The following is a 26,277-nucleotide window of genomic DNA, read 5'->3' as shown; positions in this document are numbered from 1 at the left end:
TTCTTACAAGTTGTAAGATACATGATACATTTGTATTTATTTTATGTTATTTGTATGTTATTATTCTATATACTTCAATATAATGTATGTCAGTTGTGTGGTTTTTTATTAATAAATTATGAGTATCAATTATATCAAGTTTTTCTTATCATCTACCACAATATTAACCTATAAATATAAAGTAAATACTATATTTATACTTTTTTGTAAGATAAATAATAAACGTTTCTATTATTATTAAAATTCAATCCACTTACCCCAGTATCTTTACAATCATAAGCACCAGTATCTTCAGACAACAACCTTCCACTTCCATAGTTCTTTTTAGTATTTACAAGTTTAAATCTGATCCTAGCTATATCAGCAAAATGGGTGTTATCAGTGGCAGTGACGTTTAACTCTCGCTGATCAGCACGTACATCGGTAAGGTCACAAGAAACAGTTACAGTGCCAGAAGTGGAATCGATGCTGAAGCAGTTATCTTCACTGCCAGAGACGATTCTGTAGCTGATTATGTTGCCAGAGTCAAAGTCTATGGCTGAAAGGGTGATAATTTCGCTGCCTATGGGGGTGTGACGTGGGAGGTTGCCTATGCAGTCGATTTTTTCGAATTGGGGGCGGTTATCGTTGATGTCCCTTACCTGAAATATGACAATAGTTTGCTTTACAGGGTGTCCATTTAATATCGTAGCTAAATCTTGAAGGGGACAAAATTTTAATAGAGAAAATCTTAATTGAGTTAGAGGAGCTTCTTTTTTGCAAATTAGTTTGTGTGATACAGGGTGTTCCAAAAAAGCGTGGTACATAATTTCAATTTTTTTAATGTCATGAAGTGTTTTGTTCGAAAATGCGACGTTGCATAGTATTTATAAGAATTTAAAGAAATTTTCACGAAAATCACTCTAATTTTAACATTTTTTTCCAACGTTTTTTATCTTTTTGAAAAAGTATATCCTTGATTAACTTCATTTTAACTTTCGAAATTCTAAAATTACCTTTTTTTTTAATTCGGAATGGTCAAAATTGTAAAAAAAAATATTTTCAATTACTTTTGCGCTATTTTTTAAATGGAACAGCTTGTATCTAGTAACGTGTTTTAATAGGGCATTCTTTTCTCTTCAATTTGGTACCAAAAAGTTTGCCTTTATCTGTAACCGCTTTTTTCAAATTCGTTTTTGAAGAAAGAATGACAAATTTTATTAGGTATTACAACACTTATTTACTTGAGAATAACTAAATGGAAAAAAGGAAAATAAATTAAAATCGATTATTTCACAAGTAAATATCGATACTTTCAAAACATCACGTCATTCATAAACGCAGATAGGGGATCTTATAAATATGCCCAAATAAAAAATTAAAGTGAATGTGAAATAAAAATATATTTTTAAATCTAAATATTTTTTGACAAGATTGAACTACTAATAGTCTATAAAATAAAGAAAACTGGAGTTTTATCCTTGGTTTTACTTAACAGGACTTATTTCATGTTTTGTTGTTGTCTTGGCAGAAAAATAACATGACACGTATATACCTATGTACCATAGTTATTATTTATTTTTAATAAAGCCATTAGATAGCTTCGTTTCTACTAATCTACCTATTTTAGTAATTATTGTTTATAAACAATACTGTGCCTTGAAGAAGTCAGCACCCTGTATATATTAACTCATGTGATATAAAATAAGTAATGTAAAATTGATATTTGTTTAATACAATAAAAACAAAGTTAAAAATGTGTATTTTAAAACATGAATTTTTCAGAAATCTATAAAATATTTAATTTACATTAAAATGCTTCTTACTAGGTAGGTACATTTACTCTAATGAAGTGCGTCAAAAAAAAAACACAAAAATAGCTTATAATCCCTAATCTTATTTATATTTAAAGCATACTCGATTATTAATAAATATTTATCAGCTAAATATTTTTTGATGACGTCACTGGAAGTGATTCCTTATGTCGGTGGCATCAACAATGGGATCGACTGGCGTTGCCATGTCAGTGTCTTTTTCTTTAAAATACATTATCTTATTTTATAAATATTTTTACGTTAGTTTTTTTATAAATAAAAAACATATGGGTGGTTGCATTTAAAAAAAAATCAAATTATGTACCACGCTTTTTCTGGAATACCTTGCGCCGACCAAACTAATTTAAAAAAGTAACCCCTCTAACTCAATTACCATTCCCACTATTAAAAATTTTCTCTGTTTTAAGATTTATCCGCAATCAAGCAGCGCGATAACGAATGAACACCCTGTATAACTCATAAAGAGTTCTTACCTTGACAGTTAACTGCATCTCAGTTTGTCTCCTGTAAGGTTGTCCCCAATCAGAGGCCCTTATCCTTAACACGTACTCTCTCCTCATACTTTCATAGTCCAACAGCTGCGTAGTCTTGATTGTTCCAGAAAAATGATCCACTTCAAACGGCACCTTATTCAAATTGGCTATAAGGTACGAAATGTACGCATTCTCTCCTCGATCCTTATCTTTGGCATGTACCGTAGTCACCGAGGTGCCTGCAGGCATATTCTCGTCAACCCAGACGGTCATTTCAGGTTTTTCAAAGATCGGATCGTTATCGTTAGTGTCTTCCACGTAGATTTTCACCTAAAAAAGTATGTTATTTAACGTTTTTGAGCAATGATAGCTCATACGGTACCTTTGCGGACGATTGTTTCCTAGTTCCAACATTTCCCTGATCGATAGCCGATACTGTTAAGCTATAGAACTGTTTACTTTCAGCATCCAGCGGCACAGCAGTGTACAACATACCGGTTTCCGGATTAATTTCGAACTCGCCCCCCTCGTTACCCCCCACGATTTCTAAAAACACTTGAGCGTTTCTACCCTCGTCTGAGTCAGTCACTTTCAATCTTATTAATGGGGTATTTATCGGAGCACTTTCTGGCACCTTAACATCGTAGATTTCCTTATTGAACACTGGGGCGTTGTCGTTTAGGTCTGCCAGCTGGACCGGTACTGACTTGTAGCTTTCGCGAGGGGGTACGCCTAGAATTATCCATAAGAATTAATTATTTATTATCACAGTTTTCGGCAACGTTTGATTCTCTTTGATTTAAGCCTGATAGTCCGGACGTTTAAGAGTGTACATAAGGTTAAAGAAAAGAAATCTATTGGTATTTTTAATCAGCTTTACTGTTAGTTAACACCAATTTGCAAGAATCTAATACTAAGGCCTTTAAAATATTGCTAAATTATTACATGTTGCCAATATTTGTACCTTTTTTTATGAACCATAATTTACTATTTAACAAGGTTGGGAAACATGGACAAGGAAAAACAATTAAATACCTAAACGCACCGATTACGTATGACTTCTACCGCATGTGATCACAATGGGTTTACAAGTGTGATATCAATGTAATTTAGAACATTTTTTAAAAAGTTATTTTTTATGTTTGTCAATGAAACCAAGAAATGAAGTTAAACGCAAAAAAAAATATAAAAGATTAAATAGTTAATAAATGTGGCACTTGCAGTACTTGCACGTTCCTGAATTCGGTACTGCTTTCCTCGATTGGCCTTTGTGATAATAGACAGTTGACTAATATCTAGCTATATAGCTATGGGAAAAATTCCAGTTACTTAAGACACATTCCTGAACCTAAGCAATAAAATGTTGGTTTTTTTATGAGGTCTGGAAGTGGAAGTTTAGTTATGACGATTAATACCTGTTTTCAGATAGAGACAATATTTTACATTGTTGATCTTTTAGGCTATATAAAAAAATTAAATATAAGTTCATAAAAATGCTAGGAAAAAATGGGAAAATTTTACTCACGTAGAAAATCAATGGATTCCCGCAAATCGGAATGAGTTACGGCCAATATCATAAATGCTTAACAGCAACAAACATTACCCATACCCAATTAACAAAATTAAAATTCAAATTCCACACAGGATGGTAAATTACCTTAAAATACCATAATTTCGGAATTATTATCATACGTAGCCATGGAAGCTGACCAACTAATGGCTGGTGAAAAGAGACAAACGATCATCGGCTTTGTGATCTAGATAAGAATAGAAATCCGGCCGTACAGCGATACTTTCCTGATATGATTTGGTTGTACCGAGACCCGAAAAATAACTCAAATTCAGAATATGCGATCAAAAACCACGATCGCTGAAAATTTAGCGTCAATTAATTCTGTGGCCTGATTTTACCGTAGAACATTTGGACGGTGTTATTTAGAAAGCCACCAACCAACACTTTGCCAGATATTGGATTGGGAGCATAGTTAGGTATAAGAAAAATACATATACTGTTTAAAACTAAAAAATACCAACATACATATTTATTTTGTGAAAAGCATTCATTTGCAGAAACCTGCCAACCCACTTGGTATTAGTTCAATATGGTACCAGATGCATGTAAGCGCGTTGGTAGTTTTTTGCAAAAAATAGCCCCTTTAGTTACAATAACATAACCTAGTTCTTGTTATGTTTTAAGTTTGGTAATGTACCTAGTAGTGGTGAATAAAAAAGGATTTTAAAATACAGGGGCTAAAAGTACACTTTTTAATAATTGTTATGTACAACAAGCGCAGTGTTAAAAATTTTAAAAGCTGCGCTTGAAATAGAGCAAAAAATTTTACATTTTATTTAAATCCGCCTTAAATTTCATAACTAATTAACGCCTCAATTCAATTCTTCATCTTTTTAACTACTTAAAAAATTATAAAGTAAAAAACGAGACGTTTTTATTTCGATTAAATCTATTTAATTAAAAATAAATTTGAATTTTTTTTTTAAATATAAATATTTTTAGATAGATAAATTCATGGTTCTGAACCTAGCGTAACGCCAGATCCGACTAATGTAGCCCTAAAAATTTTGAGATTTAATAAATCTCATCATGATACTTTTTTGAGCACTACAACATTAGCACTAAATGAAAATCTTAAAGTAGTTATATGTATTGCTATTTTTTAGTTTAGTTAGTTTTTTTAGTTAGCATCGCTAAAATGCAACTATACCGATTGGTGTGATAATAAGAATGAAGTAAGAAAAAATAAAATTTTAGAAATTATTCATATACCCGATCAAGAGACAAAAAAGGACCAAATTCAGACATGGTTGTTAAGAAAACTGCCATACCTAAAGACTCAATACTTCAAATTCAAAATAAATTTATTTATCAATAAAATTACAAACATAATTATCAATTTACAATAAATAAACCATGATGATAAATAGGACCATGCCTCGACTATGAAACCGTTAGCACAGGTGCAAACCTGCAATTAAATACTCCTATTGAAAATTGTTTAACATGCTTATTTGAATATTGAAAATTGTTAACATCACTTAACGTTAATGTTTTAATCACTCTTATACCTATTGCTTTGGCTACGTTTGACACATAGGAAAATATCTCTTTAGGCAAACTTTAAATCTCTTGAGGTAACTTTACTAGAAGAATATTAAGGCGCTACGGTAGCAAATGAAAATCCAGGTAAGTAACTTATATTCATGTTTCTTTTTTACCTTTCAGTTTTTTTACACTAATTTATGCAAACTAAAAATATTACTTTTACCGAAAATGTGCTAAAAACGTTAATTAGTTATTATGAATTATAACATTCCTAAAAATCATCTTTGTTTTAGGAATTATTTACGGATCCAATCTGCAAACAATAGTAGGGTCAAATTCATCGACAATTGCTGTAAAAATCATCAAATCGAAAGTTTTGTAGAAGATAGTGACGCCTTGGTGGCACATCTGCATTATGAAGTTGAACCAGAAGATTTATCGTTAGGTAGACGAAGAAATAGACGCAGCTGAAGATAGCTGTGACACAAATATTCCCGTGTATGTAGTTGCTTTGCAAGACATCAATTCAGCCCTGCAGGAAACGCCAAAAAAGGTGTAAAACACAAAATTTTCAATCGAATTTGAGAAGAAAAATAGATCCAGATGTACAGCATAATAAATCATATTTTAATTATAAAAAAATTAAAATACAACCTAAAGGGTTTGTCGATTTTCGTTGTATCTGCATATTGAAATATGCTAAAAATATATCTGTCGAAAGTCGAAAACCCGAATTTAAGGGGTCATTAAGTTCATATGATGCCCAAACAATTTTATTGTCGACATTCAAAAAAAAATCTTATAAAAGAAATATTAAAAAAAGGAAATGTTTCTGAAATATATAAAATAAGGGACACAAAAGTTTGTAGAGAAATGTTTATCAATATTTGAAGGTAACTACGTTTCGAATAAATACAGCTTTTAGGAAATTTCATAAAGTGGTCAAAGGGTTTTATAGCAGAGAGACAAAAATAAACTAGCAGATGAAAGAATTCAAGCCGTTGTTAATCATATTCAAAAAACGCAAATTTACCTCCTGGTGTCACATTACAAGCAATGTATGACATTTACAAACAAGAAGAAGCAAAGCAAGTAAGTGTACATAAAATTTAATTTAAAAATAAAAGCAATTGAGAAAAATACCTGCAACGTATATTTAACATCATATTTTTAAATGTAGCATACAATAAATGTATTTCAGTTTAAGGATCTGTTAATGTTCAAAAAGGCGTAAGAAATCTGAATATTAGTTTAGTAAGGATTTTTACAAGTAAATTCTCATATTGACTTTTTCATTAAATCGTTTTGTTTTTACGTTTTCCAGGCATTGTACGACATATTCATTCTCGTTCCTATTTCGAAAAACTAATTTGAGCATTATACTAAGGTATAGTCTCTACCTTATGTGGAAAATAAAATTCCAGAATCGATAAAATTTTGTCGTTATTTTTACCACTGTTCCATTAGAAAAATTAACATTTGGTTATTTTAGTAAATTAGGAAGATTAATTTAATTTTCAACGATTTTGTATAATGTTAATTACGTCAAGCTATACAGGAAGTTAATCAAAATGGTTTGCTAAAGTGATGTTTAAAATTTGATATTTTTAGGTACTTTAATAGCTGAGAAATAAACAATTAGTTAACCTTGGTTTTTAACAAAAAAACCCAAAATATTTTTTTTCTCGAAAACCACTAGAAATAGGTATAGGAAAGTATAATTAAAAAAGACTCAAAATGAATCAGGGAATCAAAATATCTAAAAATGTATAGAGTGTTTTAAAAAATCAAAGGTGTTGTTATTTTCCTATATAAGCAGAAACGCTGTAGTGCTATCGCACCATCCGTCGTCAATCACCCTGAATGAATCCATATATCCATTTTGTGCATGAATAAAAATAATATTATTTTTATTTACTTTAACATAAAATAAAAGGTCACATACGCCCGGACTATTGCGGCTTTAAATCAAACAAAACCCGATTATACCTTTATCCACCGCTCTCAGTTGCAATTGGTACCCCTGTGGAGTCTTTTCCCTATCAAGTAACTTGAGCACTTCAATATTATATTCTCCCTTTTGCCTTGTGGGCCTTATACGGAAATGCCCATCCGGATCACCATCCACGATTTCCAAACGATCGATTTCTCCATGAATCCCTCCATCCCGGTCATTAACATTCACGATAGCGTAAATATCCGCGTTACTATTCTCCACTATGGAAGGGTGTCTCCTAATGCGTATCTCTGGAGCAAACAGGTTCACTTTTTTCACTTTGATGCGTACCACCGCATTACTGAACCCCATTGATTGGGTCTGCATGCCGCGGTCTTGTGCATGCACCTTTAGCTCGTGATAAGTACCTTCGTTATAACTGGAAATGATATTAAATCAAATCGAATATATTACAGAAAAATTAATATAGTTTTACAATATTTGAATGTAGTTCTACGCACCTAGATGTATAACATCTGTGTGTGCATCATATAATTATGTTAAATCCATTTAACTGTAACACATTTGTTATATAAGGGTGAAAACTTACATGAGGAGTCTTGTGAGGGTGATAATTCCCGTGACGGGATGGATGGCGAATTGATCGGTATCTTCTGCAAACGAGTAGTAGATTTCACCGTTTTGGCCCAGATCTGCATCTTCAGCGATCACTTTTAAAATGCTTTGGTGGAGAGGTGTGTCCTCAGGTACTGTCGCGTTGTACTCGGTGGGATAAAATAAAGGGCTAAGGTCGTTTGTGTCTAGTACCGATACTACCACTGTTGTTTCTGTAGTGTAGTAAACCTAAAAATGAGACGTAAACTTATAATCTTTTTTCGTAGTAGAGATATGTTATAAAAAGTGATTTACCTTCTGATTTCCCTCTTTGCCTAAAGTGGTGGCCGTAGCCTTAACTTGCAAAATGTACTTGTCCTTTCTTTCTCTGTTTAACACGTCATTGTTGCCAGTTTTTATTCGGATGAACAAGAAGCAAAAATCCCCGACCAACTTTTGCTCGGCTTTAAAGAATTTATCTCTGTCCCCCGCTATTATCTTGTATCTGAAAGAAAATGACCGAAACTTGATTTTAGTCGACGTATTTTGTCCCCAGGATGTTATTCCTTGCTTGACAGTTGCTAAAAATCACTGATGTAATAAATAAATAAATCAGCTGTAAAAGGTTTAAAACGATCGATCTTTAAATCACTGATGAGATACATTTTATGTAATAGTGAAGTCAATAAAAGTCTGAACAACCTGCAGAAATAAATATTTTATTATTCTCCAATTTATAGGAAAAAACTCATTTTTTGTACTAATTCAGCTCAAAATTACTGTTATAATCATAAGAAATCACTGTTGTGATGAAATATCAGTATTTTTCTCAAGCCAATTTTCAATATTTATAATTTCAAATAAAAAAGATTTTTTTTAGTAAAGAAAAAATAAGACAATCACTGCTGTGATAAATATTTAATAGATTTCAAATTAATTAGAGATGACTATATTTGCTCTGTTCTATCTGATGCAGTATTCTGATATTCTGTGCTTAACATTTTTCTTAAATCACTGTATGATAAAGCAATAACAGTTTTGTAATATCACTGTTAAGAAAAAAGCATTTCTAGGTTTTTTAAGCCGATTAGAAGTCAAAATTTGACAGTATTTTAACGACGACGCTTTAAAATCACATATAATATAAATTATTTAATAATACTATTTATTAATAATAATATTATTTATTTATTTTTAAGTCTATTTTACTTTCTTTCTTCTATCTTTTTTACTAAACAAATCGTAGTAAATTAATACAAAATCACTATTAAGAAGAATATTTTATTTATTTTAACGCCGATCATTTACTCGTAAGTCAAACATAAATTTTTTAATATTTTTACAAAATGATAAATTGATTAAAATCACTGCTGAGATCCATATTTTATTGACTTATAAACTAAGTAATTATTGATTGATAAGAGTTCAAAATCATTAATGGGATAGAAAATAATAATTGTTAAGCTAAATATGAATACACTTTTTTTACTATCAGAACTAAAATCATTATTGAGATAATATTTCATTTATTGCCAAACAAATCAAAAATGTTTTAAACTTGAATGTTGCTTTTTGTTTAACATTAAAAAAATCACTGCTGTGATCATCAATAATTTCAATTATATTGCTAGTCCTTGCTTGAGTTTAAAAAAATTAACTGCTGTGATAAATAATTAATCATTTGCAAGCTAAGAAATAAAAAATTCATAAAATCACTTCTATGATTTTTTAAAAATGGGAAATTTAAAAGCTCTGTTGAAATAAATATTTTATTTGAGTCAATCATTTATTGTTAAACAAGATTAAATATTTCAAATTTTTTTTACAAGATAGTAAAATCATTATTGGGATTAATGATTTAATGATTTCTTGATAATCATTAATTAAAAGGAGTTTCAATTGGCCTATGAAATCAATATTTTATTTATTCTTAAAATTATCATAAATATATTTATTTTTACTTCTTTATATGATATTGTCATTGACATTGGAAATGAATATTTTCTTTACTTTTGAACTAATCAATCTATTCTTAAGACAATTCACTGCTTTTTTCAAAATAATAATAAAGTGATTGAAGGCATTGTTGGCATCAATATTTTATTGACTTTTTAGAAATAATTGACTTAAATAAGGTTAAAATCACGGTTAATATAAATATTTTATATATTCTTAAGACGATTATAATTTTTTAAAATTTAGGGGCATTCCTTGCTTGATATTAAAAAAATCACTGCTGAGATAAATATTTCATAATGTTTAAGTTGAAAAAACCATTGCCGTACTAAAACTTTTTGTTTAATTTTTTAAAATCACTGTGTGATGAATACAGAAAACTACTAATAAAAAAATAACGATTCTTAAGACGATCAAACGAAGGTTCAAAAATAATTCTTATGACGATGACGCTTTAAAATGACCTTTAAGATAAATGTTTTATTTATTTTTAAGTCGATCATAAATACTTAATTTTTTTTTATTAAGAAGCTAGTAACAAATGAATACAAAATCATTATTGAGATCAATAATTTATTTATTCTGATCCAGTCATAAATATTTTCAAATTTTTAGGTCGACTAGGGATAAAAAATATATTTTTTTTGGGTTAAGAAGAATATTTAATTTATTCTTAAGCAAATCATAAATATTTTACATTTAGATGTTATTCCTTGCATTTGAAAAAAATCATTGCTGTGACAAGTACTGAATCATTTTCATGTCGAAGCAAGAAATATTCAAGAATCTTTGTTGAGATTTAATTCAAATTTTATAAGTCGATTAGGTATAAAAACTTATGTTTTATATGTTTATAGAATTTATTTAAATATTCTTAATCAAATCATAAGTCTTTTGAATTTTGATGTTATTTACAAAAAAATCATTGCAGAACAGGAAATATTCAAAAATCGCTGCTAAGATTTATTCTTATAATTTTAAAATCCGTTAGGAATAAGCAACTATTCTTTATGGAATCTTAAGAATGACAGTCAATGATTGATTTGCTTGTTAAACAAGCATAAATATTTCAGCATTTTAATTAAAATCACTGTTGAGAATAATATTTAATAGATTTTCTACGAGCATCGATCTATGTGATAAAAAACTTATTTGAAATACACTAAATAGTTTTTTTTACTGAGCTATTAAGGCTAAAAATCACCGTAGAGATATTTTATTTATTTTTAATCAAGTCCACTATTTTGAATCTAGATATTATTCCTTTTTAACATTAAAAAAAATTGTTGATGTGATAAATAATTTATAATTTGAATGCCGATCATTTATTTCTAAACCATGCACTTATGTTTGAGGTATATCCCTTACGCTACCCGATGTCACAATTGTGACTTTCTTATTTACTAGTGTTATAAGGATCGTATCTAAATGTTATATGGCTCGTGCAGGTAAGTTATTATTTACTTATAGAATTTCGGAGAAAAAAAAGGGTCCTAATAGTAAATAGGTACAATAAACTTCAATTAAGTGTATTGTTTTTAGAGATTGAAAATATCTTTAAAATTGTTGATTCCAAGAATTGTTTTCGTGATGAATATCACAATTGTGAGCCACGGGAGTTAACGTGGTTTGGTTTTAATTAAGTTGGATAAAATTAATTCTTTGTTATAGGAAGAAGTAAGGAAATTATTGATTTGGACCATCTAAGGGATGACGAGGAGGCATTGTTTTAACTTCTAGACGAAGTTGGGTAGGATGAGTTTGAAATTCACGAAAAGATCCCAATTGTAGCACCAAATGAAGCTCTTCAGATTCAGAAGATTATTTACCCCTCATACATTTCCAGACTCTCCAGTGGAAGCATGGAAACTTTAGAAGCAAGGATTTTCCTGTAAAAGAGGACTATACTCCATCCATCGTAAAAACTCCAACCGAATATTTTGCTTAATATTTGGATGATGATTTTTTTTTGAATTGGAATGGAAAATATAAGTTCCCATTAATTGATGGGGTTATGACCCGACAAAGGTTTTACATGATACGTGTAAATTTACATGTCGTTGACAATCTTAGCGTATCAGAAGAGGAACAAAAAAAGAATAGATTGTGGAGAATACAGCCAATAATTGATTTGGTTCGCAATAGATGTAAAACCATTGAAAGAAAAGAAAAGACAGCTTTTTCTATTGACGAACAAATGATTCCTTTTTTGGGAAGATGTCCGGTTCGACAATTTATTAAAAATAAACCAAGACCAGCGGGACTGAAGAATTTTGTTGTTACGACATCCGACGGACTGGTATTGGATTTTGAAATCTACCAGGGCAATACTACCCCACTAAAAGATAGGAATTTAGGCTTGGGACCCTCAATAATATTGCGTCTAGCAGAAACATTACCTCAAAATAGTTACCTGTATTTTGACAGATACTTTTCAACTATTGCTTTGATGAACAAACTGACGAGTTTGAATATAGATGCAACTGTTACAATTATGTCCAACAGAGTGAAAGGGTTTGATTTTAAAAAAGACAGTTTAATGAATACGGGAGAGTCAGAAGAAGTTGTTAGAACCGATAATAAACTTTGCATTACAAAGTGGAAAGATAATAAATCTGTTTTAATGATATCCACAGCTTTTGGAAGACAGTCGGAAACTGAGGTGCAAAGATGGAATAAAACAGAAAAAAAAACGTTCAGGCATAGCATGCCCAGCTGTTGTTAAATCATACAACGAAAACATGGATGGTGTAGATGTTTGCGACCAAATGATGGAATACTATCGATCCTTCTTTCGAACCCGGAAATGGACTCTTAAAGCCATCCTACATTTGTTGGACTTAGCAATAGTAAACAGCTGGATGGAGTATCGAAGGGATTGTTATAGTCAAAATCATCGAAGCAAAGATATTATGGATCTTTTGGAATTTGGACTTAATCTTGGGGAATATCTGATTGCCGGTACTAAGAAGCGTGTATTGGAGGAAACAGAATGCCAAGAAAATATAAAGGAAGAGACTAGCGTTGAAGGAAATAAATTAAAAAAAAGAAGAATGCCTTCCAGTTTGCCCTGTGCAGCACAAACGCTTTGATGGTTTCGAACACTGGCCAAAAATTGAAGAAATGAAGAACCCAGTTAAATGCAGGTTAGAAGGCTGCAAAAGTCGGTTCAGAACGCGTTACCTAAAATGTAATGTTTTTCTTTGTTTAACCAAAGATAAAAACTGTTTTATTTCATTCCATACAAAGTAATAAATTTTGTTTCACAATTGTGCTTTTCTAATGTTGGCTCCCTAGACACACAATTGTGTACTCTCTAAATCCCTACCTGAACCCTTTCAAATATTTTTTAAAATAATTTTTCATACCTTTTGACCCAATTTATCGGCGTATAAATATAGACCCCAAACTCAATTTTTTTTATCTCGGTACTGTAAGGGATATATTTAATTTATATAAGAGGATCACTGATGTAATTTTCATTAAATAACCAATAAAAAACTCTCTAAAAATTGTTGAGCTAAATTTTTTATAATGCAAAGAATAACGTCGCGAACACTTTGGAATTCCTGTATATACATAAAACCACAAATAAACTATTTTAAATTAAAAAATTCTAATCTAACCTGATATCTGTAAAGGTGTTGGGTACCACAACAATCCCCATACGTCCAGATCCCGGTTTCTGTGTGGCGTATGTCTTAGCGACGCTGTTCTCCGGTATGCTGACATTGTACAATTCTTGTGTAAACTGAAACGCGACGTTTCGTGTTCCGGTTGCGGCATCTTCAGTCGCCTGATTGGTGGATTTTAACAGGAGACAAATTACTAATGATGCGATCGAGAGCGCGCATCGAGGCATCGTATTTTCATGTCATTACGGATGGAAAACGCCTGAAACTGAAATGGAAAATTGTTCGTTTTATGTTGTTTCGTTTATAAATAATAAAAAAAAGGAAAAAGGAAAGTAATGCTTTATCCAATTTGACCTGTATAGCTGGAAAATGGCATTTACAAATCCGCATGGAAAGTAATATATTTGGCGCAAAGAAAACTGTTTCCATTTGAAAATGGAAAAGTATATAAGGGACGTCCGTGCGAGGATATGAAAACAATGCGAAATTGGAACGTACAGCGATGTGGAGTTTTATGGAAAAACACATGTTTTATGTGTTAAATTTAATTTGTAATGTTAGCGTAAAGGGTTTTTTTTTATTGGCGTCATTTTGATGCGACCTCATTTTTTTCAAAACAATATTAAACCTTAAAACGACATCTTGTGAAACATGAAAATGACTATCCACCATTAGAATCATTGGTAAAATATTTTTTATTATCAAGCCAAAAAAACATTTTTTTCCTAGTCGGTAAACCTTCAAAATAACTGCTGTGATAAGTAAATTTATAAATTTCAAGGCTCAATAACTCGATTTTTACTTGAAAAGGAAACGGTAGGATTAGTGCTTTAAAATCACTGCTAAGATAGCCATTTTTAATGTTTGCGAGACAATAAAAAAATTATCAATGTTGTTACTTTTTTGGAGCTGTTAAGTGAAATATTTATTATGTTTCTGAAAAAAAGGAAACGAAAAAAAAATTATCACTATTGAAATTTAAAAAAAATATAATTCATGAGTCGATAAAGAGTCGTCCTTTCTATTAAATACTGCTAAGGAAAATATGTTACAATAAAAATATAATTTAAAAAATAAATGTGTTACATGATTTGACGTAGATAAAACTTTAAAAATCTCTCTTGAGATTAATATTTTAGCTGACAAATAGATTGAAAATATTACATCCAGTTTATGGTAGTTTTAAAATTCTTCTAAAATTCTGAAATAAATATATTAGTCGTTTAAAAATCACTACACACACTACAATTAGAAAATCACTGCTTAGATAAAAATTTTATCATGTAAAACTAATACAGGATTTCTTCGTATAATTTATTTCCTGATTTCAGATATATATATATAATAATGTGTAATATATATATCACTGTTAATATAAAAATTTCATAAAATTGAAGCCAATAAGTTTAAAACATTTTTTTATTAAATCATAATTATTACAACTATAAAATCGCTATTGGAATAATTCTGATAATAATGATCTGAATAAATCTGAGTTTTCTTTAAATTAAATTTAAATATTTTCAACAATTTTTTAAATACAAACATTTTTTTAATAATTTTTAATTGACACTTGACCTTTAACATCACTGTTGAGATAAATAATCTTTTAATAATAATTTTTGGTCAAGAAAGTTTTAAAAATCACTACTGAGATGAATATATGATCGTTTTTAAACCGATTGAGGAGAAAAATTATTGTTGTATCTGGATGCAACTACAAAATCACTGCTGTGATAATTGCATTTTAATTAGGTACTAATGGATGCAGATTAAAAATTATTATTAGGCTGTAATTAAAAAAAAAGTTTCAAAAGAAAAAACTTAGTTAAAAAGAAAATTGACTTAAAATAATTGCTGAGATTTAAAAAAAAATATAAAATTTTAAGATAATGAGTGATCTTTTCTATATTTTTTATTGGATTTAGATTTGTATTAATACGAGTATTAAAATCACTGTTGAGATTAATATTTTATTTATTTTTGAGCTGAGGATTTTTTAAAGTTGGTCAAAAGGTTGCAAATACATCAAAATTAATTTTAAAAATAAATGTTACTTGATTTGACTATAAAATATGTATATATGTTGGGCGCAAAGCCCGAAAATGGCCAATGGCCGTTTTTTTTTGCTCAATCTTAGGACTGGCTTAATTAAAACGACCTTGGCTGTTTAGAGACAGCCAAAGCTCGACATTAAAATGAAATTCGGGCTTTGGTCGTTTTAGATAATCCGATCCTAAGATTGAGCAAAAAAAACTTTAAAATCTATGTTATAGATGACTATTCTAGCTGAAAAATAGATTGGAAATATTACTTCCAGTTCATGGTAGTTAAAATGACTGCTGAAATAAATTTATTAACGTTTTAAACTCAATATTACAACTAGAAAATCACTGCCAAGATAACAAAACTTTTATTGAGTACTAATGAATGCAAATAAAAAATTACTAATGAATACTATGAAGTAAAATGCTTATAATGAATAAAACAAGAAAATATATATATAATTGAAATCACTGCAGAAATAGAAACTATATCATTTCTAACTAATAAAGGATTTTTTCTTATATTTCTTTTTCCTGATTTTAAGTGTATATAATAGTTGTTAAAATCACAAGCCACCACATCATAATTAATACAGCTATATAATAATTGTTAAGATACCTAATTATTTTATTTACTTTCAAGCTGAAATTCTTTAAATTAAAAATAAATATTTTCAATTAAATTAAATACATAGTTTCAATATTTTTACAAATCAAAACCAAGATAAGAATTTTTTTAGTAATTATTTAGTCGACTACTGATCTTTAAAATCCCTGTGATGGCAATTGTTTTACTTAAAAATATATTTAAGAACTATTTTTCTTTATGGAAATGAAAAAATCACTTTTCAGATAAAACTATGATAATTTTTAAGCCGATTAAGCAAAAAAAAAAATTAAATTAAATAATTTTATATTTTCATAAGAGACATAATGAGTAAGTATTTGATAAGCCAGCTTAATTACATCTATAAATTAGATCCTAACTTTAACTGCTATTTTTTTAAAAGGAACTTTTTTAATAAAATTAACAGAATAATTAAAAGAATCTATATCTATCGAAATTTTCCTTAAATCACTGTTGTGACGAAAAATTTCTTATTCTCAAGCCGGTATGAATAAAATTTTTTTTACCTATTAAAATAAATATTTTACTCGTAAAGTATGTATTCAATTGGTAGTTAATTTAGCATGTGTAGCAACAGTACATTAGCAATATTATGGATAAAAATTAAAACAACCTTTAAAAAACTTAATTTACACAATAAATGATAAATATAGAATAAAAAACACAAATATAAAAGTAGTAAAAAATAAGGACTGTGATAATGAATAAATAAAATCTGTTCTAGATTAGAAATATAAAAATCAAACTTAAAATAAAATGTTAAAAATAAATCGAGACTAGAAGTAAGGTTACAAATGCTAAAATATCCCTCAAACCAAGGCTTAATATCGTATAAATAAAATAAAACATTAAAACTATAGAAAAAAAAAAAAAAACTCGGAAGGAGGTATACAATTTTACAAAAAAAAAAAGCAACGAAATCAAATTTACTGAAAATTTACCACTACAGTTTGAATTCTGTCCCGGTGAACATCGTAATCATAAAAAGTAAAAATATCATTTTCATATAAAATAAAGCGTGAAAGAGTTTAAAATTATTTTATGCCATTAATACCATAACCATCTTAACTGTCGCGAATACACCACCTGTTCTCGGTCATTCATGAATCATATCATTCGTAAGTGCGACAAGGATGGAGCGAGCGTCGAGCACACCTAGCGACATCTCGGGACATCGGGCCGTCGCTGCTAAGAGGACAATTCAAGTTTAAATATTGGCGCGAATTTGAAATCGAAATAAATAGTAGAAAATAAATACCGTGTAAATAAACGATCCTAATGTTCTTAAGTCATTGTGTTTAGTATGTATGCAGCTATAAAACGATTTTTTAAAATAAATATCTTATTTTATTGTATTACAAGCCAATTATAAATATTTTCAATTCGTTGAGAAGTTTTTTTAAGGTTAGGAGGAAATTTTCTTGAAATCACTGGTAAAATAATTTTTCTCTGCTTATTGATTACAAACACTAGTGAAATAAATATTTGGTTAATTCTCAAGTTGAGGATCTCTTTTGATGCAGACAAGAAAATGCGAATACTGAAGAAAGAACTAGTAAGTTATTACCTTAAAATGACTGCTGAGATAAATATTTTATAATTTTCAAGCCAATGAAGAAATTTTGTTTTATCTAACTTAAAATATATTTTGTTGCACTCATTTCAAAAAGATTAGTTTTTAAAAACACTGATCTGAAAAATTTAATATTCTCTCATATCATTTTCAATCCTTTTAGAGCATAAAACATTTTCGGATGATCCTTGTATTTAATCGGTAGGAGATAAATAATAATTATGTATAAATTTAGCACGTGTAGCAATACTACATTAGTATTATATATTGAAAAAACATACTTATAAAAAAATAAGACTTTTGTATAAAAAACCTAACTTACACAGTAAAACATACGTATAATAAAATTTACTGCTACAATTTCAATTCTTTCCTACTGAACATCGTAATCCTAAAAAGTGAAAAACCATTTTTATTTAAAATTTAATGAGAAAGAGTACAAAATGAACCTGAGTTATTAATACGAGAACGATATTATTCTCGGTCATTCGGCAATCATCACACACAGCAACACACCTCAGCGAGATCTGGCGACACATTTAAAAAGTTGGCGAATGTTCCGGAACAGCTCTCGCTACTAGAAGACCAGTTCAAATCTGAACATTGGCGCGACTTTTAAATCGAGATAAATAATAGGAAATAAATACAGTTAAATAAATGATTCTAGTATTTTTAAGTCATTGTGTTTTGTGTGTATGCAGCAATTGTTAAAAATAAATATTATCTTATTTTATTGTATCACAAGAAATGTCCTTAAGATGATTGATATGATAATTTTTCTCGTGTTATTGATTATTAATCAAAACTGAGATAACTATTATATTTTATTTTAAACCTGCAAATACAAAACATAATTTTTTCTAGGACTATTTTGCCCACTTTTCTCCTAAACCATATATCATCTATAAAATAAATCAAATTACACATTTACCAGCCAATAACATTATGTACTTCCTACTTAATTTACCAATGAATGAATCGAGCAGAATAATAAATTTAAAAAAAAGAACACAAGGCTGTATGTACGTATAGTGGTTATTCAGAGTGGGCGCACGATTAAAATTTCGTAAATGTCACCTGTCTGTGACTAATTTGTTGCAAATTTATGCCGAACGGTGTCCATTGAAACTGTAACGGAAATCGAATGTTTATTAGTGTCTTATTTACGATCATATTAAATTTGTTCATATTTTTCAGTTTCTATCCTTTCTTTTCTCGGCAGATGTTTCAACAGCTGTCTCTTTTTAGTGAGGAATAAATTGGAGGTAATTAGACCTTGTCCGTTACTATACACGCCAGATGGGATATCATGAATTCCATTCAACTTTGCAAGAATCCATATGATCCAATCTTCCTGGTTCATTTGCTCTTCCTCCTACTTTAATGCTTGTAGATTTATCTACTTTCTCTTTTAGAGTGGTTATGATTAATTGATTTATTGGCCTCAGCAATGATTTTACAAGCTCGCAGTGATAAAATTTTTACAGTGATTTAAAATATACAGATAGTGATATAGAATTCATCACCAATGAAGATATAAGTATTTTTTTTCAAGGACTTTAAGGTATTTTCACAAATAAAAAATTGCCTTCTTTGTCACATTGGGCGACATTTGTAATCTCAATAGTGATTTTTGTATTGTAAAAATTCAGCAAACTTCATTCAAATCTTCAAAAATCAACTTTTTGATAAATAAAGTCAAAAACATCTTTTTGACTATTTAAGAGTATATATATTTTTTTTGAAACACCTTGTATACATTGGAAAATCCTTCTTTACTTATCACATCAGGCTAATCCATCAATTGCAACTATAGTAAATAGATTAATTGTTATGTTAATATTGTCCTTGTGTCGTTATCTCTGAATCCGTAATGTTTCATTCACGGGTTATAAATAAATATTTGTCAGTTTATAGCGTTTTGGCGCGATTCTGCTGAATAACATTTTTTTTTCTTAATTTGGGATGTTGTAATGGGTTTTATTGTTTAATAAGGCAGGACCGGAGTTGAAAAATAAAATGAAATGATTTTTTAGGAAAAAAAAATTATTTAGAGTTATATAAAATTCTATATAAGTTAGTCCAGGAGCTAGAAATCGATGAGAGCTTGAATAAAACCAATATTAAATTTAATAAAATTGAATATATTTCATTTGTGTTTTTTGATTCTTGTTGTTATATATTTTGCAAATTGCTTCAACAAATTTATGATATTTTATTGAATTAATGATTTTTCATAGGTTATTTATTAATAATTGTAATCTATTATTGGGTGAAAGCCTCTTGATTGCTTAATAAATAAATAAATAAATAAATAAATAGTCCAAGAGCTACAAATAAGCATTTGATTAAATTTCATAAAATTCCAAATAATTTATTAATCTAAGGGCATTGGAGAAAAATAGATTTAAATTAATAATAATCTTAAGTTATAAATAATTTATTAATCGACTTTAACGAGAAAAATTTATAAGTCCAGTAGGTTCAACAATAACATTTTAATAAAATTCAATAAACTTCTTCATAATTTTTAGTCCAGGAGTTTATGGAGAAAATTAATTAAATTCCAATAAATATATTAAAATTCCAAATAATTTATTAGTCTAGGAGTTTTACGGAAAAAATTAAATTTTATATAGTTTATTAGTCCAGAGAGTTTGAAAACAAAATTTTAATTAAATTCAATAACATTCTACATATTTTAATCTTGGAGCCTTGGCAATAAAATTTAATAAATATTTTTTAGTAAATTAAAAAAAAGTACATTTTTTATTAGTCCAAAGGCATTGGAAAAACTGTAATTAAATTAAGTAAGATTCTACCTATTTTAAAAGTTAAGGAGTTTTAAAAACAACATTTTAATTTAATTTATTAAAATTCTACATAATTTAATCATCCAGGAGTCTAAGAAAAAAATTTATTAAATTTCAATAGATGTATTAAAATTCTGACTGATTTATTAGTCCAGGAGTTTCACAAAAAAAATATCGATTAAGTAAAATTTTACATAGTTTATTAATACAGAAGATTCGAGAACAAAACTTTAATTAAATTCAGGAAAATTCTGCATATTTTGGTTCGAGAGCCTTGGGAACAAAATCTATTAAATATTTTTTATTAAATAAAAAAAAAATCATTTTTTAGTCCAAGGGCAATAAAAAAATTAAATAAGATTCTACTTATTTTATGAGTCAAGGAGCTTTAAAAACAAAATTTTAATTAAATTTAGTAAAATTCTACATAATTTAATAATCCAGAAGTATTACGAAAAAAATTTCAATTAAATAAATTTTTACATAGTTTATTAACCCAGAAGGTTCGAAAACAAAATTTTAAATACATTCAGTAACATTCTAGCCTTATACATAACTTTATTAAATTTAAAAAAAAATTAAATTTTTTTTATTAGTCCAAGGGCATTAGAAAAATTGTGATTAAATTAAGTAAGATTCTACCTATTTTATAGGTCAAAGAGCTTTAAAAACAAGATTTTAATTAAATTCAGTAAAACTCTATCTAATTTATTAATCCAGGAGTTTACGAAGTTTTGAAATAATTACATTCCAAAGGATGGATTAAAACTTCAAGTAATTTATTAGTCCAGAAGTTTTACGAAAAAAAATTCAATAAAGTAAAATTTTACATAGTTTATCAGTCCAGAAGGTTCGAGAATCAAATTTTAATTTAGTTCACTAAAATTCTGCATGCATTACTAGTCTACTAAGACACTAGTCCAGGAACCTTGACACTAAAATCAACTAAATAAATTTGACTAAATTTAAAAAAATTACATTGTTTATTAGTTTAAGGCCATTTAGGAGTTTAAAGAAAAAATTAATTAAATTCCAACTGATAAATTAAAATTCCAAATAATTTATTAGTCCAGAAGGTTCTAGAACAAAATTTTAATTAAATATGCTAAAATTCTATATATCCAGAAAATTCTCCTTAGTCCAAAAGCCTTGGTACGAAAAATCTATTAAACAAATTTGATTAAATTAAAAAGAAAATACCTTTTTTATTAATTTAAGGGCACTTGAAAACCTGTAATTAAATTCAGTAAAATATTATATAATTTATTGATCCAGGAATTTAAGGAAAAAAATTATTAAATTTCAATGCATGGATTAAAATTCCAAATAATTTACTAGTCCAGAAGGTTCCAGAACAAAATTTTAATTAAGTTCAGTAAAATTCTACATATATTAGTCTAGGAACCTGGGCAACAAAAAACTATTAATTAAATTGGATTAAATTGAGAAAAAAATTACATTTTTTATTAGTCCAAAGGCATTGGAAAAACTGTAATTAAATTGAATAAGATTTTGCCTATTTTAAAAGTCAAGGCGTTTTAAAAACAACCTTTTAATTAATAAAATTCAAAAAATATAAAAAAATATAGAAAATAAATTTAATAAAATTCTACATAATTTAATCATTTAGGAGTCTAAGAAAAAAAATAATTAAATTTTAATAGATGTATTAAAATTCTAACTGATTTATTAGTCCAGGAGTTTCACAAAAAAACTCTTAATTAGGTAAATTTTTACATAGTTTATTAATCTAGGAGATTCGAGAACAAAATCTTAATTAAATTCAGGAAAATTCTACATATTTTAGTTCAAGAGCCTTGGCAACAAAATCTATTAAATAATTTCCATTAAATTAAAAAAATATATTTTTTTATTAGTCCAAAGGCATTGGAAAAACTGTAATTAAATTAAGTAAGATTCTATCTATTTTATAGGTCAAGGAGCTTTAAAACAAAATTTTATTTAAATTCAGTAAAACTCTACATAATTTATTAATCCAGGAGTTTAAGGGAAAAATTAATTAGATTCCAAGAGATGTATTAAAATTTTAACTGATTTATTAGTCCAGAAGATTTACAAAAAAACTTTCAATCAGAGGAACATTTAACATAGTTTATTAATCCAGAAGGTTCCAGAAGAAAATTTTAATTAAATTCAGTAACATTCTACATGTTTTAAACTGGAAGCATTGTCAACAAAATCTGTTAAATATTTGTTATTAAATTTAAAAAAAAATACATTTTTTATTAGTCCAAAGGCATTGGAAAAACTGTACTTAAATTAAGTAAGTTTTATAAGTCAACGAGCTTATAAAACAGAAGTTTAATTAAATTCAGTAATATACTACTTAATTTAATAAACCCAGGAGTTTAAGGAAAAGATTAATTAAATTTAATGGTTTGAAATTCCAAATAATTTCTTAGTTAAAGAGTTTTACGAAAAAAAATTGAACTAAGCAAAATCTTACATAGTTTATAAGTCCAGAAGGTTCGAGAATAAAATGGTAATTAAATTCAGTAAAATTCTACATATATTAGTGTACGAGCCTTGCTTACAAAAATCTATTAATTAAATTGGACTAAATTGAGGAAAAATTTACATTATTTATTAGTCCGTCATCGAAAAAACTGTAATTAAATTCAGTAAAATTCTATCTATTTTATTAATCCAAGAGTTTAAGGAAAAAATTTAAATTCCAACGGATGGAATAAATTTCTTAATAATTTATTAGTCCAGAATAAGAGTTTAATTAAAGTTGCTAAAATTCTACATATTTTAGTCCAGGAGCCTTAGAACCAAACATCTATTAAACAATTTTAATTAAATTAAAAAAAATACCTTTTTTATCAGTTTAAAGAAATTTGAAAACCTGTAATTAAGTTTAGTAAAATTCTACATAATTTATTAATCCAGGAATGTAAGGAAAAAATGATTACACTTCAATGCATGGATTAAAATTCCAAATAATTTAGTCCAGAAGGTTCGACAATAAAATTTTAATTAAATTCAGTAAAATTCTACATATATTAATTAGTCTAGGAACCTGGGCAACAAAAATCTATTAATTAAATTGGTCTAAATTGAGAAAAAATATAAATTTTTTATTAGTCCAAGGGAATCGGAAGAACTTCAATTAACATTCTACCTATTTTATTAATCTAGGAGCTTTAGGAATGAAATTTTAATTAAATTTAATAAAACTGTACATAATTTAATAATCGAGGGGTTTTAGGGAAAAATATTATTTAAATTCATTAAAATTTTACATATATTAGTGCAGGAGCCTTGGAAACAAAAATCTGATTAAATTCAGATCCATCATTATAGTACAGCAGTTTTATTGGGGAAAAAATTAATTAACATGAGTAAAATTTAGCATCATTACATAGTTTATTTGTTCAAAGGAATTGGGCAAACAAATTAAATTTATAGTAAAGTTTTAGATAATTTATTAGTCCAGGAGAACTAATGAACAAACCAAAATGAACCTCGACGTTATTAGAAAACACTTAAGACATTGAAAATTTGAAAAATGTGTCGCGTATCATTTGCTCTATGTAGTTGCACGATATTAACCAATAATACCGAAAAAATCATCAAAAAGTACAAAATGAGTTAAAAACTTTAAATTGAAAGAAACTCGTGAGGCTTGACTTCTTTTCCACCCAAAGAGAACATGAAAAAAGACAGTCTTCAAATTCTCCAGTTAAAATGTCACTAATGTCATTATTGTCATATTTGATATACGTCAAAAATCTGGCAATCATAATCACTCGAACCGTATTGGGTGCAGACTATTCCACTCCTCCATATGTCACCTTCATGTTTCTTCATGTTGTGATTAAACTATTTGGAATTTGAGTGTCACACCATAGGTTCCAGCCACCGAAAATCCAAAACAAATAAGGTCAAAATTATTTAACTGTCTTTGGGCGGCGAGATGTTGGCAGACGACTTTAAAACAACTGCGCAGCATATTTTGTATCGATACGAAAGTTTGCGATATTGTACCTCACTATTGCGTTAATTGATGATTTTGTGTGCAATTTTTGGAAATTCAGCTCCAATTTCCTTTATTAATTTTTTTATACCCTAAACTTCTAATGTTTTTGATTTCTAATTATTAACGATTCTCGAGCTGTGAGATGTTATAGAAGTTTGCCAAATTGCTTAATTTATGAAACAATTTTTTGATTGCATTTTTACCATTGCTTTGGTTTAAGCGAAGAATTACGTGGTCCTACAATAAATAATATTGCTTTTCTCGAGTAAAATAATCGTTTTCCTTTCCCGCTATATACGTGCTGTCAAAAGTGATGGAATATGTTGCTGAAATGATTTTCCTTAAGGGATTGCTTACTGTAGAACGATATGTTATTTAAAATATATTTTTACTTGAAAAAATCTCCTTTTCATGGGAAATTCTTTTATTAACTGGCCTCAGAGTATTAATTTCCCAAAACATTTGATCGAAAACTCTATTTTAAGCTCGCGTATATCTGAGAAAAGCATTAAACTGTTTAGACAACCGTCCAATATCTCACTTTATTTTAGCACTTAAGGCGATATTTGTTTTGATAGGTGGAACGGCTTATTCGCGGTATTTTGGTCTTTTGTTTAGATTTTTTCTCAGTGAAATTTATTTATTTTATTTCAGTTGGAAAAATGGTTTACAAGCCCTTAATTTAAAACGCTTTCGAAATCCGTGGTCTGTTAATTAATTATCACAAAAATATCGGGCATTCCTTTACATCGATCATTTAACTAGTAATGAGATGTAAGATAACGCAGACTCCGCTTAATAAGGTAAAATATAGCGATTGCTTGAAACTCGTTTGACACCATTTCACCCCCTGAGACCCATTGCCAAGAAATTATCAGGTGACTGCTTATTTAATAACACAAAAGTGAACATGTGACTCATATGAAGAAAGAGCGTGGTTACGGTTTGTTTATTGCACAGGTTACTCATATGGAACTTACAATAAGAAATTGTTTAAAGAATATTGTTTTTGCTCCCTTCAACGGTATTTAATTTCATCCATTACCCTTTCATATTTTACTAGTAAATAAAATTAACTAATTATATAATTAAATAAATGCAACAGTAACATTATCCGATTAAACATAGTACTAACAAATCAACCCGCAAAATTAGCACAATTATAAATTTATTTTGTATACACGAGGCATAAACACACCTAAACCGAGCCAAAATACCATTTATTTTTCGCAGCGAGTGTTTTCCGAATAAATACGGGCCTAATCCGGTAAAATGAGGGAAACTCATTTAAATTTTCCGGAAATTTTCAAACTTCAGGCGAATTAAAAGCAAAAAATAAAAATGCATGTGTGACAAATTAATTTTATTTATGTGAGTGATTCAATGTTTTCTTATCGGGGCGTCTCGTTGTCGGTTTAAAAATGTTCAAGCTAGAACGTGTATGAAATTGCGACTTTATTATTATTGTGCAATAAATAAATTCAATTTTAGTGAATAATAAAATTAATTAATGTAGTGGAATCATGCCCAGTTTTAGTTAATTAATTTGGATCGTATGTATACGGAGAGCGGACAATAAATACATTTGCCAGAAACTCATTTATTTTTTTTTAAGAAAAACTTTTGAAATTTGGTGTGATCTCATTGATCAAATCGTGATTAGAGGGCAAAACTTAATTAGTCAGGTATTAAAATGCAAGAAAAGTGACCATAAAGTGGCAATAA

At 28.4% G+C, this 26,277-nt stretch overlaps 1 protein-coding gene across 8 annotated transcripts in view; it reads right to left on the bottom strand.

The window, feature by feature from the left end:
- The window catches only part of LOC126734302 (fat-like cadherin-related tumor suppressor homolog), a 450,385-nt gene that overhangs the window by 399,153 nt on the left and 24,955 nt on the right, over nucleotides 1-26,277 (bottom strand). For all 8 annotated transcript variants that reach the window (XM_050437862.1, XM_050437863.1, XM_050437865.1 and 5 more), the window contains exons 2-8: nucleotides 13,482-13,755; nucleotides 8,215-8,404; nucleotides 7,895-8,148; nucleotides 7,338-7,723; nucleotides 2,670-3,019; nucleotides 2,288-2,617; nucleotides 258-641 (exon numbers count right to left, since the gene is read on the bottom strand). In XM_050437862.1, coding sequence (XP_050293819.1) covers nucleotides 258-641; nucleotides 2,288-2,617; nucleotides 2,670-3,019; nucleotides 7,338-7,723; nucleotides 7,895-8,148; nucleotides 8,215-8,404; nucleotides 13,482-13,717 — 2,130 coding nt within the window. In that variant the 5' untranslated portion in view covers nucleotides 13,718-13,755. The remainder of the gene's footprint in view (nucleotides 1-257; nucleotides 642-2,287; nucleotides 2,618-2,669; nucleotides 3,020-7,337; nucleotides 7,724-7,894; nucleotides 8,149-8,214; nucleotides 8,405-13,481; nucleotides 13,756-26,277) is intronic.

Source organism: Anthonomus grandis, chromosome 3, assembly GCF_022605725.1.
Source record: "Anthonomus grandis grandis chromosome 3, icAntGran1.3, whole genome shotgun sequence".
NCBI lineage: Eukaryota > Metazoa > Arthropoda > Insecta > Coleoptera > Curculionidae > Anthonomus > Anthonomus grandis.
The sequence above is the reverse complement of the archived record's forward strand: the minus strand, read 5'-3'. Positions and strand labels throughout refer to the sequence as shown.